The sequence below is a fragment of the Heliconius melpomene genome, chromosome 20 (assembly GCF_056956725.1).
Source record: "Heliconius melpomene rosina isolate 202511_hmr_F chromosome 20, ASM5695672v1, whole genome shotgun sequence".
Classification (NCBI taxonomy): domain Eukaryota; kingdom Metazoa; phylum Arthropoda; class Insecta; order Lepidoptera; family Nymphalidae; genus Heliconius; species Heliconius melpomene.
Window position 1 is genome coordinate 9,445,511 of NC_140408.1, and position 17,787 is coordinate 9,463,297.

Genomic DNA, 17,787 nt, shown 5'->3' on the forward strand with positions numbered 1-17,787 from the left:
TTTAGAAAATCTCATGTTTTAATTTTAAGCTTTAGTTTTCGGTCAATTCAATAAACAGCGATGTCAAAAAACCCCAAATTCGTAACTCTGACATTTTGACAATTGTGCCAACTTCAAATAATTTGCCATATTTGGATTATATTTTATACTTTATTTTTCAAGAATTAGGTGTAAAATCTTATTAAAATATTTATTGAAAACTATCAGTGTATTTGCGTTATGTTATAATACGTATTGTAATAATATTCCGATTTAATCAAGTGTCTGGAAACATTACAATGGATGACTTAGGTAAGTGACTTGTTATCATCATATAACCTGTTTGGCTTGCTACGTAATGACGTGTTTTATTTGGAAATGAAATCATTTTTGTTTCCTATAAATAGATATCACTTCATTTAATTTGTTTTTAATTTATATCAATTTATTATTATTCTCTTACTTTTTATTTACTGAGTAAATATTTCTAATATATTTGTGATATATTTATGATGATAAATTAGCTAAATAACAATTTATAAATTTGAAGATATTTTTTTGAAACTGAATATATAAAAATAATTTCAATAAAGAATAATATTTATATTTTTTAAAATATTTATATTTTTAATTATATTTTTTATTTGGTTGGCATTAACTAAAAACTTATCTATAGCTATACTTACACTTATAATACAATATTAATTACAGTTAGGTTTGCATAAAAGTATTCTAATGTAAATCTCTAAATTATATCTTGCTTTTTAGTTATTGATGTCTGTTATATTACCGTAGTTTTATTTATTTTTTAATTTTTAGTATCTGCAATAGTTTGTTTTGTAAACTGCAGTAGGATTTCTCGGGTAGATTATATTGTTCTTTCATGTTACACATTAATTAGTAATAATTTTAAGTAGCTACGATCAAGCTAAGTTCCTAAAAAATACACCTGGTTTTGCATTAAGATTTTTTTTTTCAATTTTTTATGCACTATCATATATTATTATAATTTTTAAAATTAAACATTTTTGATTTTTTCTTTTCTTAAATTTCTTTACTTTTTCTGATATTAGATATGGTTTTAGTCAGCACAAAACAATAGGCTAAATGTTGGGTATTATGGAAAATTTCTTAATAGTAATCAAAGTTAAATATAATAATAAAAAATATAATAATAAAAAAATAAATAATTAACAAAAAATATATATATAATATGGTTGCAGAAAAATGTTACTGCATATAAAATTTTATGAATGTTGTGTATATAATTTCATCAAATGTAGCATCTCCACATTTTTTCCTATAAACCAGGGTAATTGGAGACTAATAGATTCAGAAGATTCTATTCCCCCTCTTTCTGTCTGAATTCCCTCCCTCCAGTCCTTTTTCCATTTGTGTTGAGAAACAATATTCCATAACATATTCCAAATGTTTTATTATTTCTTGATCAATATATTTATAGACTACTTTAATTAGATCATTCTTTTTAGCAAATGTATTTCTAGTACTTAAATTATATATCTATAAATATTCTGATTATAATTCATTAATTTGTCTTAAATATTTGCATTATTTAAAAATATTTTAAGTTTGTGTTTTAAATGGAGTTTTTGTTTTTAAATTATCTTGAGACTTTTTGCTCAAAAATTATTGTTTAAACTTAATGTAACTATTAAATAAACATAATAATAAAACATTATGCACATTGTCAATTTTTATAATATTAGTTATTTAAAGTAAAATGTAAACATATTTTATAATATAAAACATATAATAAAAGTATTGTTACATCACTCCATTGCATAGAATTTATGATTATTACCTGGATATCTGCTACATTGACATGATTAATGACCACCATCGAGGCTACCCCACCTTACTAGCAATATCATAAAAAGCCTTAATGACCCATCTACAAGAATAAATAAGTATAAAACATAGGAAATAAGATATTTAATGTTTTCATTTACATATAGGTACAACTGAAAAAAAGTAGACTACTGAAGAGTAGAAAGCAAGAGCAACAAATGCAATGCTAAACACTGTACTTTTTTTTTCACTTTGTCCTTTTTGTACTTTTTTTTATCATTCTGATAGGGCATTATTTCTTATAGGTCCTTTATAAGCAAATTTTAAATTAATATAAATATTTTTATTCAAATATTTCACTCAATATGCAATGCCTCCAGAATTTAGCGGAAAGTGGGAACGCAATTGTTTTTATAGGTTCCCTCTGCCTACCCTGCTATGTGTGGGATCCACCTACATACTGTAGGAATTACCACTAGAATGCAGTGGTTAAATATAAATTTTGTCTTATATAACGTTTCACATAAATGTATAAGGAAAATCGTGTGATTTTGTCAATGGAATGGCTATTTTAATTACTTATTACCTTATTGATGCACTGTGTATAAAATTTTGAAACAAAACACGTACAAATGGTTCATATTTTCCTAATAATAAAATTATATATAATTATACAGAAGCGCAGTTACGCGTCTACGATCACGTTTCCTTATACATACCCACAAAAAGCTTGTGGTAATAAGGTTAAATTGAACTAACCATAATATTTACATATAGAATTATATTTTTTACCGTTTTGTAGGCTGTCGTAGCGCAGCGGCACAGTAAATGAGACGATTGTGAGTTCAATTCCCACTCGATGTAATGAATAATTTAAATATCTTTGCTCTGGTAAAAAAACAAAAGCGCAGCGATGAGCACCGCCAGCAGTACATAACACGGAACGTCTCGCAATTGGGGCGGTCCAAGAAGCTATAAAAAATATCCAATAATTCAAATTTGACACGTTCTCATCCTTGAATTTTATTTCAAGCTTTAATTAATTATTCCCACTAATATTCCACCCCCATGTCCCCTAAATCCGTGACATCCGATGATAATGTTAGTAATCCGTCCCTTGGCTCAATTAGCTTGATTATGTTCCGTTCGCCTTCGTTAACCATGTTGAAACATATGCGGCACGCCTACCTCATTTTCTTATTCTTTCTAGTAGTTTGCCTGAAATATATTTATGATGTATTATGTCAATGCATAAATCAATTTAAATCACACTGCTTCACGCTGTTTCCACGCTGCTTCACGGGCTTCACGCTGTATCCTGCACGCAGCAGAGTAGGCAGAGGGAACCTAGTGTAACGACACTCCGTTCCCCATTCTCCACCGAATTCTGGAGGCATTGGGTGTTGAGTGGCGAAACTCGACGCCGCGCTTTGCCTCGACACTACAACGAAGAAGTTTAAATAAATTTTTCATTATCTCGCGTGGGGTCAAACCCACAACCAGTTGCGTCTACAGTCACGACGACTTTGCTCAGTAATCCTTTTTATTTCAAATCTTTTATTTTATAGCCATGCTAAACCTGCAAATATCCATTGCGTCACGGCTCGTCACAGGCCATTTTCCGATGAGTAGTACATTCTACGTTCTCTGTCAGTTAGACGCGTACCACGCACAAGTATACCGTTGGATAATACCGTAAATATTATATTTAATAAAAATTGTTTCGTAAAAAAATATTTTATTGTGTTTAAAATGGCCAAGTGATATATGTAAACAATTGTTGACACTAAAAGCGTTAAAGGGAACAACACTACTTATATACTGTATCGATAAAATGTTATTTATTTTAATCATATATGCTATTCTATATTTCAATCCGATTTACAAATGTTAATCAGTATTTAGTATGTAAATCGGTATTGTAACAACTACCCTTGATCGTTGTTTTGGGTACTCTTGGCAGGACTTCAAAGACACTCCATCTGTAAGTCTAGACTGCATATCGCCACATTGACCTGTTAAGTAGCTCGTTAAAACAATATAATTGACATTATTATTTGAATAACAAATTTTTATAATTAATTAATTACAAAATCAATATTTTTATTTAAGTTAATTACAATAGAATAAAATATAATATAAGGTGAAGTTTAATGACTAAGTATAAACTTTATTTTTAAATGCATGAACGCAAAACGCATAAAATACTATATTTCATTATTTATACGATAGCCATTGTAATATACAAGCGATAGATTAGGTAATAGAGATGACTCTATGTTCAATTACAGAATCACTCTTATGTATTTTGAAATATACGTAATTAAATTACGTAAATTTGTTTACCTGAGTGCTAATATAAAAAATGCGAATAAAATAATATAATAGAATAATTATCGATGCCAGTCGTGCGTGGCTATAAACGCGACTAGTCGTAGGTTCGATCCCCACTCGGGAGCGAAGAAATGAAAATATAAATTAAAATATTTGTTTTAATAAATAGTATATGAATATTGAGAAGCAGTACGAATATTGTTTGAATTTTGTTCTTAAAAAAAAACAACGTAATATTATTTCTGTGTTAGTTTACTGCGAAGGTGAAAATTGCATCCACTCGCCCATTTTCCTATTTGCCTCGCAAGTGGGTTGAGTTAGCACCGGCCGCTCCACGAGTCCACAAATATTGACTTCCTTATTAAAGCCCTCTGAACAATGGCCGCATCGTAAACTAACGCATCGTAAATTTTCTATCTGCTGTTTTAATTAGATACGTTTACGTTAATGGATTCTAGAAAGTGTTTTCTATATGAGTAAAGTTGGTAAAACATTTTTCTTGATTGTTATTTATTAAATTATGGAGGCCTTATAAGTTTAGAGTATTAGTTCTTTTGAAGCTAGTATTGGCGCAGGGGCACAAGCGTGTGACTATAAAGGCGAAAGGTTGTGGATTTGAATCCCACTCGACGAAAATAAATATTTAATATTTTCATTTTTTCGTTCTGGTGTCGAGGCAAAATGTCCACCATTCAACACGCAATGCCTTCAGAATTCGGCGAAAAGTGGGGAACGGCGTCTTAACTCTGGGTTCCCTCTACTTCTTGTGCATGCGACATACAGCGTAGTGTTGTACAGAATCTAGTAATCTAGTAAGAACAAGGAAATGAAAAATAATAAATTCCCCCGAATGCGAATCTGACCCATAATCGTCGAGTTTACAATAAGATGCTGTGCCGCTGTACCACGACGGTCTTTTGTATGAGTTGCAGTTCCTAATGGGCTGCTGAGTTTCGAAATTCAAACAAGTGCAATTCTTATTACTGATACGATTATCAATACATAGAGTTCTGATAGGTAAGTAGCTCTACCTAGACACCTTACTTACCAACTTTATTTTATCAGAAAAGAAAACTTCTTTATAAAAAAGAACGAAAAGCACAATTTTAAACAATTTAGTCAACGCTATATTTAAAAGTGTTAACAATGTATGAAGTAATTATTGGCGTGTTCTAATGAGTATATAATAAATAATTCAATATTGTTGTCATATTGTTAGTTATACACGAGCTCGAGCGTCAGCTGGTTCTTATTTAAATATTAAACTACTATTGTATGGCGTTATATATCTTATATATAACTTGTAATGCCATCATCGTTTAACTAACGTGGAAATAAAATGTTATTGCTTAAAAGGATATATATAGATAAATCGTACGTCAGTGTTAGTTAGTGGATATCATAGACAGATCTAAAATGGTAATAAACTAATCTAAAACACAAGTAGGTCATTAATGTCGATTTAATGATCAAAGTATCGTATCCAGAGCTCGCGAGTGGTTATAAAGCTATCAATCTTTGTATAGGGGAATTCTAAAAATTTAAACCCACCATATTTCATGACAGCAGGCCCCGGTATTCTTGTGAAACGAATTCCTTTACGGCAAAGAGATAAATTTAGTAGTTTGCCTTTCTTCTGTATTTTTAACCGACTTCTGTAAGCAAAGGAGGTTATCAATTCGACTGTTTTTTTATATATTTTTTTATCAAAAGGAAAATGTGAAATACAAAATATTTAAAATTTTATTGATTGCAATTATATGTACGAGTACATGAAGACGTGAATTTTAATAAAACCAATACTTACCTATTATTGTACCTACTGTATATGTACAAAATTAAATTCACAGTCTGGCTGTAATTTGCCTGACTATAATTGCGATGATTGTGGTAGTGCATAAAGCACGGCGCGGAGTTACGCCATTCAAAACATAATATCTCTTGATACTTAAAATTAGATGGAAAGTGGAGAACGGAGAATCGTAACACTAAGTTGGATGCGTGAAAAAGCGTGAAGCTACTTTTTTAATTTCACGGTTACGCTAATTCTTTCGGACGCTTCCGCGCTTCCCTGCTCGTGACATTTCTCAATTTCCCCCCCCAACTTTACGACATTCATTAGAACGAAAGCTACGCCACTTTGATCTATCGTTTGACTGAATGACTTCTCATAAACGGTTTTAATTACTCGCCACCACCAGGTGGAACTTAATTAATTAAAATACTCATATTTCGTATAAAATTTGACCATCAAATATAAAAAGAGCGTGCGTCTGACATATTGATGTTTTAAATTAATTTTTTATTCATTTTTATTATTAACGATTGCTGTTAATGTTGTATTATAAAATTCTAATAAAAGGACCCTTAACTGAATAAATATTTTGACGAAGGTATCTAATTTGTGGTCAAGTCCACTATAAATAATTTTCAGCCGGTATGGCTGGAGTGGTCTGCGCGTACGCCGGCACCGCGTCCACGGCTCTTTCTTTAGTTGTGGCTGGGACGCGTTGACGAATACTCTGCTAGTACGCGGTGGACCGCGACCTCGCCCTCTTGACATTGTCACTCACTTATCACGCACATTATCGACAGGTGATACGAATATATTGATAACATTTCATATCAATACAATTGCTTCAGTTGCTTTAACGGCCTTCGGAGATAATCAATTTCGATAGCGTTATCAAAGTTCTAGGGATTTTTTTTGCCGTTTTTGTTTTTACTAGTATTGTTTACACTAATTAATAGTAGGCTGTGATTATGGTGCGCTAAACGTAGTGTTGTTCCCGTGGGTGTTTTAATTCATTAATCGTGAACGCGATTGGTCCAAGATGGATCGGACAATGTACGGCAAGGTGATGCCGGGCACTTATTATCCGTTTCGCTGCGCTATGAAGGAGAACGGAATATCGCCGGGCTGTGAGTATTTTTTATTTAATATTTTAAATTAATTAATTAAATTAAAATTACTTTTAATTAAAACTGAAATAGATGGCTTACAAGATAGTGTTTGTTTACTATGATACGTACAGTAGCGCACGTGTTCGAGATACCAACGATTGCATTCACTCACCGTTTCGTTTAACCATCCGGCAGGTTTATTTTTATTATAAGTAGGTATGTACGGAACGGAAGAGTATTATATCAATTAATGAATAGAGCACCTTTGTGTTTATTTATTTCATATTGAATGAACTGTTGTAACAGTTTTAGATATCATGTTTTATTATATTATCTAACTTGGCACGAGTGTTTGGTGTATATTTGACCTACTCGTCAAACGTATTTTCGTAATAAAGTGAAATATATTGTAGTTCTGAAATTAAAAAAGAATTCTTTAAAAGAAATATAAGATTTTTTTTTGGAAAAGTTATGTTTATTATAATTTTTTTATTTTTTCAATAAAATTAACAATTGGAGGCTTTAAAAATTTGTTTCTTGGTTTCATTAGCATTTTTAATTCCATATAATTTTTATAACTTTTTAAAAATATTTTTAATATTATATTCTTGAATAGAAGAGCAAACACTTTGCATCGTCACTAAAAAACGAATAGATTACCTACGAGTACGTATACTTTTATGTAGAAAACTCAATAGACTATTAGATTTTTATTATGTAAACATAACTTTTTGTTTAACACTTAACAAAAATTTTATGATTATAACATACGCCAATTTTATAGTCTTTAGTGTTTAAAGCCCATACATACCCATGTATGCTCTGAGGTGTGTTGTCCATACTAAAGAAACTATATTGTCTACAATTTTATTTAATAAAATTACCAAAGTAATATTATAATATTTTTGTGTTTGAATACAATGTTGCCAAATTTTGCATAAAACAACATTTACCAAATAAAAAAAGAAAAAAATCATTAACTTAATAAATAAACTATGTTGTTTCTATAACTTCCTCGTGCTTAGCCTGTTACATTTCAAATGTTTTGCTTAAAATTAACTTTTATAAATAAGTTGATATATGTAGGTACTATTTTTTGTCACTTTTATTATCTGCATAAATTTAAATAAGCTGCCTAATGTCAAATTAATTAATAAATCCTGGTTTGTGTTTTTTTTTTTAATATTCCAAGCAAAAGTACCTATCAAGCAAAATGTAATCAACAAAATGCTAGCATAAGTGGTTGTTATCTAACTCACATGTCAACACATGTGGTCATGGCGGCTACGTCAGCTAATTGAATTGATCCCTATTATTTATCTTAGTAATGAGACCATCAGGGTATAATGGAACAGCACATTGCAACTTTGATTGTAAGCACGATGGCTGTAGGTTCGTTCCCTACTCGGGGGGAATGATCAGTGTCCTAACAGTAACACTAGGCTCTGAATACCCCCGCTATTTGCGGGATAAAACGTGAAGTTGATATTATCTGGATGTTTTATTTAGATCAAGTTGTATTTATAACCTGTTTGATATCTCGTTTCAAGAGCGCATTTGTAATTGCTTTACCCGTGTTTACTTAAATGGACAGCTAGGTCGTTCTCCACATTGTATCAGCATTATTAATGGAATAACTAACACGATCTTGACCAATTTTACGTTATTGGTACAAAAATATATCGATATGTTATATACGTCACGTAATTAGTTTGAGAAAAAAAATTAAATAAAAAGACCTAGTGTTAAGACACTCCTACCACTCCTATTATTAATAAGTTTATTTCTTAGAAATGTCGTTTTCATCACTAAGCATTTATATGTAAGTTACTATTGACCCTGCAGCAAGGTTTGCCTCATTTAGTGATTCACAAGTTAAGGACGTACACCACATGTTGCCATTATATTACTCGGAATTGTAAAAATACAGTTTATTCATAATTTTACGCCTTCTGTTCATAATTTATTGTATTAATTAAAACAATTACGCATGTGCCTGCAAGGTTAGATGGTGTTTGTTTATTGTTTTGCTCTATGACTTAATTTGAATATTATTATTTTTTTATCGTCACCCGTCTTAAACATTTTTTTTGGGATCGGAAACACTTATGCCAACAACACTACAGGCTCTAAGATTTAATTTTCTTTAAATCTCTTTCTTTCTCTTTAAACAAATAGCTTTCTCTTTAAATTTTTTAACAAACTAATTAAATAATTTTAAATGTATTTAGTATTGTAATAATTCAAAAATGTATTTAGTATTGTATTATACGTTCACGATGTTATCTAAGTATGTTACCTATTTGTGGATTACAAATTAGCTTTTAATAAAAATTAGTACAATAAAGGCAAGCCAAAAGTAAAAAATCAATAAAAAAAGGCAAGTAAAAAATCTACAAAATACATTAAATTATTGTTTTAAATTTGATTATTTCAATATTATATATGGTAGAGCAGTAAATAATAATAAATTTGAGATGCGAGTCAACTACAGGCATCCCTCGTATAACACGGTTAATTCGTACCGTGCTATATCGAAACCGTGTTATACGAAACCAGGTATACCATACTGTACACCGTGTAGTATCGAGACCTTGTCTCGTGTTATATCGAAACCGTGTTATACGAGACTTTGAAATCATACAAATAAAGGCAATGCGTACCGTGTTATATCGAAACCAAATCTTAAGGTGTAAAATTTTATGATAGCTGAAATTTCGTTCCAAATACTACATAAATGAAAAAGGAAGTTACCTTGAAGTTTTTATTAAGAAAAATAAATTAAATTCTATTTTATGATGAAATACAATAATTAAAAAATACAACAATAAAATATATTCAAAGACTAATAATAATAATTACATAGTATAAAACAAGTAGAAACAGCTTATTGAACGAAAAAAAAGTTCAAATTTAAAATGCATATTTTTCAAAATCGTGTTATACTAATATCATTTCTTGCATCGTGTAGTATCGAAACCGTGTTATATTAGTCGCAATTCTTGGACCGTGTAATATCGAAACCGTGTTGTACAAGTAACGTGTTATACGAGGGACGCCTGTATACATAATCTTTAGATATTTTTTATCACAAATTTATTTTTATTCTTGTTTGGAAAGAATTTGAAAAATTCTGGTTATAATGGAAAATTTGTTTTCATTGGCGTTTAAACGTTTAAATTGTAAATAACCTTTGTAAGGTCGCATTATATAACAGATGGTTTAGCACTATTGTCATTGCTATGTGATAAATCCGATGTGCTATAATATATTTTTGTAAAAATAATATCTATACTTCTATACTAAGATTATAGAGTTAACTCATCTTAAGAATTATTGGTTTATATTTTAAAATGGTTGGTTGAGTTCATTTAAGGAAGACGGCATAAGCTGAAGTTCTTAAGTAGGTATATATCAGCACCATACGTTTCATACACAATTCTTAGTTATTTCTATTAAACCAAGCCAGCAAGTTTAAATGTCAAAACTAGTAGTATATAGTACTAGTGGACCCGGACGCGGCTACGCCTTTTTTTTTTTTTTTTTTTTTTTTTTTTTTTTTTTTTTTTTTTTTTTTTAACGCTGGGAAATGCAGTTTACGCAGACCGACAGAGCGGTACTGTGGGGCTCACCGGAGAATGAACCCGATACTACCCACTAAAACCCAGCGAGACCTACCCACCTAAGCAAGACGCCGCAGGATCGCTCACGCATTCCACTACGGCGACTCGGTGGAAAGCCCGCCTGTAGCGGACCATCGTCATATTATTTGTGACTCTCTAGGGTAAGGGGAGTTGGAGATGAGCGTACTGCCTTCTCCTATTCCCTAACCTACGACGACGGAGCGGGCCTGCATTTGCGCTGGACTCGCGCTCCCGCTCCGCGGCCTCCTTTAATGCCATCACAGAATCGCAAAAGGAGACCATGGTAGACCAGTGCCTCTCACTATCTAGCATGGCCCCCACCACACTTGACAGTGAGAGATCTCTACCGACTACATCCATCAACACATGGCGCTGTGGGGCCCAAGCAGGGCATTCGGCCAGTGTGTGTTGCGCCGAATCCACCGGCGCATTGCACTCGTAACACGCTGGTGATGCCTCCCGACGTGCAATCTGGTGCAGGTATTTACCAAAGCAACCGTGCCCTGTTAGTACCTGCACCAGTCGGAACGTCAAAACCCCAAAGTTTCTTTGGATCCAGCGTTTAAGGTGGGGGCGGACAGCTTCCACCGTCACCAAACCTGCCGCCGGAGACCTCAAGTCCAACTCCCATCGCCGCATCAGGGCTTCATCGGCTCTTCTCCTGATTCGCACGACATCCTCAGTCGATGGTCGTTCACCTCGCGACCGCTCAGTTATACGGAATGCGTGAACTCTAGCCAGTACCTCCGCCTGTAACTCCCAAGGAGGATCGCCCGCCAGGAGAGTAGCCGCCGTCCATGACACAGTACGGTAACCCCGAATAGCTCTTACCGCTATGACCCGCTGCGCTTTTCGCAATTGGATCCTGTTGCGAGCGGTAAGAGATTCAGCCCACACAGGAGCACCGTACAGCGCCATAGATCTCAACACGCCAACATAAAGCTGTCGGCATGTGGCATCAGGTCCTCCGACATTCGGTAATAGCCTACCGAGGGCCCCGGCGGTGTTCACAAGCTTCGGCACAAGCTGAGCGAAGTGTGAAGCAAACGACCATCGACTATCCAGGGTCAGACCCAGATATTTCATCTGACCTCGAATTTCCACATCCTGCCCCTGTATACGTAGAGTGGCTCCACGGGGAGGCCCCTTGCGCGGTCCATGAAAAAGCAGAGCTTCCGTTTTTACACTGGAAATCCTCAGGCCCAGTGCTTTAATGCGATCGACGACGTGGTGGATGCCGACTTCAGCTAAACGTGCTGCCTCACTGTAATTCCCTCCCCGGGCGGTAACAAGTGTGTCATCGGCGTAACAGATGACGCCCATACCGGGGGGCAGGCGACAACGTAGGAGCCAGTCGTATCCGAGATTCCACAGTATCGGGCCTAGAACCGACCCCTGTGGCACTCCGCAACCCACCCTTCGACGACCGATTTGACCGTCACTATCCGTCCATAACACCACTCTATTTTGAAGGTAGTTATTTAATAACCGCCGGAGATAGAAAGGCACACCATGATAACGAAGCGCCTCTCGTAACGTCTCGAACGGCAAGCTATTAAAAGCATTGACCACATCTAAGGATACGGCGAGGAGAACGTCCCCTTCTGCCGTAGCAGCCAATGACCGTGCCTTCAGGGCGTTCAGGGTGTCAATTGTAGAACGACCGGCCCTGAACCCGAACTGAGCCTCTGAGAGGCCCGGTCCTACCTCCTCTAGATGCTGTGTAAGACGAGCGGCAACGATCTTTTCCAAGATCTTGCCCGTCTCATTAAGCAACACGATGGGCCTGTATGCGGAAGATGAATCAGGTGGGCGACCCTCTTTGCGCAACAAGCATAGCCCTCCCTCCTTCCAGATCTTCGGGAACTTCCCAGACAATAGGCAATGGTCAAACAGTACCCGAAGATTATTTCCTAGGTACTCCAGTGCAAGACTTAGTACTTTCCCTGGAACTCCATCAGGTCCTGGGGCTGTCTTTTTGGACCTCAATCTAACAAGCGCCATCTTCATTTCCTCTTCAGAAATGGCGGGTATTTCTATTTCTCCATCTTGGATTGAGACAGGAGCCATCCTCGGTGGAATAAATTCAGGCGGCTCCGGAAAGAGCTGCGCAACAATATACTGCAAGAAGGCTGGGGGTAGGGTCTCCGTCACTGGAGGGCCATGCACACGCAATTTTTTCCGCGCAGCGAGATATGGACGTCCCCATGGATTTCTGTTTAATCCTGTCAGCAACTCTTCACGCGCATGACGCTTCGCTAGGTCAATGCTGAGATGCAGAGACTTCTTCTTTTCCCTGTAAACGGTTTTTAGGTGACTTTCGAGCACAGGGTCCAAACCGTTTCTTCTTCTGCACCTAATGTATGCTCGTCGGGCTCGGTGACATGCCTTCCGCAGATTCGCAATTTCGGGCGTCCACCAGTATACTTGGCGACGAACTGGACCTCGTCGAGCCCTTGGCATGGCCGCATCGCACACAGTCTTCATGATGTCACACATTCGACCCGCTAATACATCGACACTGAAGTCAGTCCCTTCCATAGTACCCTGATAGCACCAATTTGCAACAATGGCCGCCTCTTTAACCATCTCTACGTTGAGCCGACTAAGAGCCCATCTCGGGCATCTTCGTATCGGACATACTGGCCGGGATACTACTACTGGCTGAGGGGAGACCTCGAACCTGATATAACGATGGTCTGACAAGGTCTCCACCTCCTTCTCAACTCTCCAATTTGTTACATTACGCGCGACAGCTGGGGTGGCAAATGTAAGATCCACCACAGAACCTCCATTGTGTCGCACGCAAGTAAACGCTGACCCTATGTTGAGCAAGGACAGCCCGGAAAGCAAAGCCCACACCTGGACCGCTTCTCCCTTACTGTTAGAGGTGGGATTGCCCCACGCCCGAGCCTTGGCGTTGAAGTCGCCGAGGACCAAAATTTTTCCATGTGACTGTCGGCAGATTGCAGCTCTGACGGAGTCAAGAAATGTCTCAAATTCCGCCAAGCTTCGGTTCGGAGAGAAATATATACCAACGATGACATAATTACTCCACCCTGCAACAACGTATCCGGAACCCCTTTCTAGAGGTGTGAGGGTAGATCCGTTATTGCCACTGGAAACGACGGTGACGGAGCCATCGAGGTCACCGATCCAATTGGTATTATCAGGGACCAGGTATGGTTCACAGACTACGGCAATGTCGACAGACCACTCTGCTATGGATTGAACAAGTAAGTCCTGAGCTCCAGTGGAGTGATTGACGTTCGCCTGTAAGAAATGTACTCGTCGTCGGTCCATTATGACATGGCATTTTCTTCTTGGCCTTGACAGCCTCGGAGTCCAGGGGAGACCTCAATGCTTGAAGCCTCTGTCCCTTTGATAGGTGGTGGGTGGCAATCTGCACTACCCATTATATGCCCTGCTGGCCTTTTTGCGTCGGAGCATACCACGCATCGCGGTGTGGCTCGACAAGTTTGTACCTTGTGCCCCTCACAGCCGCAACGGAAGCATAAGTGCTCTCTCACAACTGCTGAGGGACACCGCGGCCTTGTGTGACCTAGCGATAGGCATCTAAAGCAGCGCATAGGCCGTTCCTCCAGAACTTGGACCTTAGCCGAGCTCCAACCCACCAAAATCCGTCCCTTCTCCACTATAGTTTTGGCTGACTCACATGGGCATCGCACCACAGCTGAAATCATTCCTCTAGGTCCACGGAGTAAGTCAGAGACAGTAACGGCTTCAACTGGGCAGCCGCCGGTACACGCAACTGCCTCCACCACCTTTTCTTTAGTAACCGAATCGTCTAGGCCCACTAATCTCATGGAAGCGATTTTTTGTGGCCTGGTGACCACAGCCACTCCTTCTAGCACTACTTTCAGTCGCTCAGCTAACATGTCCGCATGCTCTGCTGAGTGCGATGCAGACAGTTCCAATAACCGGGCTCCTGACATTGTCTGGCGCACCGTTAGGCCCTCGGTGATACCCAGCTGCACTAAATTGACACTCTGCTGCGCTCGTTCTAGGGCTTGAGCATAAGAAACTCCTTTCCGTACTGCGTCTGTGGTCAATGTAACCATAACTGCCTTGGTGCGCGGTTGTTTGGCTACCTTAGGCCTGGACAGCTGTTTCTTCGCAGTTGTTGATATCGTCGTTTTAACCGCAGAGTGGTTGTTAGAGGAAGATTTCTTTCCTTTTCTACTTCTCTTAACTACAGTGGACCAAGACCCACCTTCCACCTCCATATCCTCGTCGGCTGTGACCCTTAAATCTGCCTCTGGGCCAGATATTGGCGCATCTTCCCTGACTGTAGTCGTCTGACGTGGTCTGCGTCTGACTTCAGCCTCCTCTTCCACTAGATTCACCGTAGTTGCCGTCTCTCTTTGACGCCGCTCATGAGCTAGTGGGGGACGTAAAGGTCTTACCGGCAAAAGACGTTTTTCGATGCTGGCAAAACGCGCGTCGATTAAAGTTCCCACAGTGGTGACTATTGTACGCTTCAGCTCTTCAAGAACTTCCTCTCTGATACTGTGAATCGGCGTAGGGACCGCTTGGGGCGACTTTTGCTTATCCGTTGACCTCAAGCCTTGCACATCATTTCTTTGAGACTGGAGTTTCGTTCGAAGTTTCTCCACCTCCCCAGTGAGGCGCAAATTTTCCTCGCGCACACGGCGCATTTCTTCGCTCTCAGTACGAGAGATGAGTGCCTCGATTATGTCATTGAAGACTGCAGCAGCGTCCTTAAGTTTGCGCACATATGTGCCCTTAAGATGGCCAGACTTCGTCGCTACTTCCAGAACGGACGCCACACTTTGTCCCGCATACATGCGCAAGTCCTCAGCTGAACACAGGGAAGTATCCCTTCTACCTTCGACCGCCGAATCGCTCTCTGCATCCGTCGTCTGAGCAGACTTGTTTTGTCTAGCCCAGTCTGAGAGACTCCTTTCAAAATCGTAGCCTTTCTCCCGTGCTTTTTCTGCACGGTTCCTCTGTTCTTTTCGAGCACGAGCTGTTTCAACTCCGCGAGCTTTCGGAGGCCTGCCTCTCCTCGCCGTATGGCATTTGGCGCCAGGCGTTGCCTCGGTTTCCGAACCAGAGTTGTTTTTCGTGGTCTTGCGCTTGTACCGTATATTCCGTATAACTCTCGAGTCCGAAGCGGACTCTAAAACTCCCACGTTATCGTCGTTTGTTGGGTTTGATTTATTGCTTTCCATATAGTTCCCACGAGTATGGGGGAAAAACAGTCCATCCAAGTAGTGCCCCCTGTACTTGGATAAGCCTAATACGCCACGGGTTTCGGCAGGTACCCTGGCGGGACCAGCAGTAGCGACTGAACATCCCATCAGCCATGCACCCCTCGCGCTGCTTCGCCGCTTGGGTTGGGGTAATTTTTTATAGAGGTTTTCTTCCTCGCGGTCCGGCCGGTGAAGGCAAGACCTCGGTCCCATGCGTGGCCGCGAGACATGACCACAGACACCGCTCACGGGATTACGAAAAGGACGGAGAGCACTGCTCTGTCCGACGGCGGGATAAGCGCACGCCGAACCCGCCATACCTCCACAATGACCTAGCGCGTACGCGCGGAGCCATCATAGGGGTCCCTCCCTATAATGCGCTCACGGGACAACTCTTACAATACAGAGCGCCGGAGCGCATTCCCGCGTGTCGGTCTGTTAGCCGTGACGGGCAGCAGCACCACGACTGTGATGCTGCTGCCCGTCCCGTTGCCCAGGGTGCTCCACGAGGAGGTAACCGACATAGCATTGCCTGCTTGAACAATAAGAATATTTATTAAATATTATATAATATATTTCTTTTTATAAGGATGAATATCAAAACATAAGTTCATTTTGGGTGACGTTTTCTTAAAACAACAAAGAAACTTTGCAAACCGGTGCTTAGCAACGACGGTTGTTATTAACATGGCAGAATAAATTGCATGTCAAATTAGAAAATTCTTCAATTTTTTAGTACATATGTGTAATGTAATATTATATAGCCTATAGCACTTCTGAAGAATGCAGCTTTCATACAAAACTAAATAAATCGGACCAGTAGATCCAGAGATCTTAGCATTCAAACAAACAAACAAACAAACTCTTCCGCTTTATTATACTAGTATAGATATAATACTTATAATAATTTTCAACTACTCATATATTAATTTATTATTGACGTTTTTAATCATATTCTCGTTTGATACGTAGAATGATATCTGAAATAAAAAAGAATACATATTTTTCATTTCAATTAAAATCTGAACCCACTACCGTTGCGTATAATCGGTGGCTAGTTCTAAGCATGCTCATAATAATACAATTAACATTATGTTTATCTATAATATAATATAATATGGCAGCCCCGTTAATATTCTAGTTCCTATAACCTAATTAATATATTGATTGACGTATAAATTATGTATTCATAGATCATCTCAGATATTATATGTAAAGGCTCTGTCCTTAAGTACTCTCTATAAATAAGGTAGACGTCGTTTGTTAGTTATCCTTACCGCCTTATATAGATGTTCTATATCTAAATATTCCTATATATATAAGTATTTTACAGTTTACGTAGTTATGCTGCTCAGAGACAGCTAAGACAGTTATAACATGTTTAAATATACTATTTCAATAATGGGGAACTGAGTTTTTTAGTACTAGGTTCCCTAGGCCTAACCTACCGAGCTAGAGATGGTCTCTATTGATCCTCTATTCGTTTTTTTAAGTTCACGCGGTATCTCGCTTCTTTTTTTTATTAGGCAAATAAGATTGATATTTATACTCCAATCGGTGTTGCTTTTGCAATGTACGTGCAAATACTAATATCAGGATGCAGAGACCACCCCTGTGGAATTATGCAGCAGAGAACAAAGAGTAAAATGTATTGTAATATTCTAGTATGTGCGTAGAGTTACAATTAATATAACTCTTACTTCCTTAAATAGTTTGTTATGTCGGTGTCTTTATGATCTTTAATCTATTAGTTATCGCCCGCAACTTTGTTTGCGGGTAATTTTATAAATAAAAGATATTTAAAAGTTGAAATAGAAAATCTTGGTCCTTCCTTCTTCTTGGTCGTTTGGAATCCTCTCTTATCGCCTACCATTCTACTT

The 17,787-nt window shown here is 37.9% G+C and overlaps 1 protein-coding gene across 4 annotated transcripts in view; it reads left to right on the forward strand.

Moving 5' to 3' along the window:
* The first annotated feature begins 98 nt into the window (after positions 1-98).
* The window catches only part of Pax (paxillin), a 49,738-nt gene continuing 32,049 nt past the window's right edge, over positions 99-17,787 (forward strand). The window contains exons 1-2 of one of the 4 annotated variants that reach the window (XM_085204313.1): positions 3,415-3,483; positions 6,874-7,044. In XM_085204313.1, the coding sequence (XP_085060439.1) occupies positions 6,957-7,044 (88 nt within the window). In that variant the 5' untranslated portion in view covers positions 3,415-3,483; positions 6,874-6,956. Of the gene's footprint in view, positions 292-3,414; positions 3,773-5,840; positions 7,045-17,787 lie in introns of those variants that run through there. The other 3 variants (XM_085204314.1, XM_085204315.1, XM_085204312.1) reach the window with 3 other exon arrangements.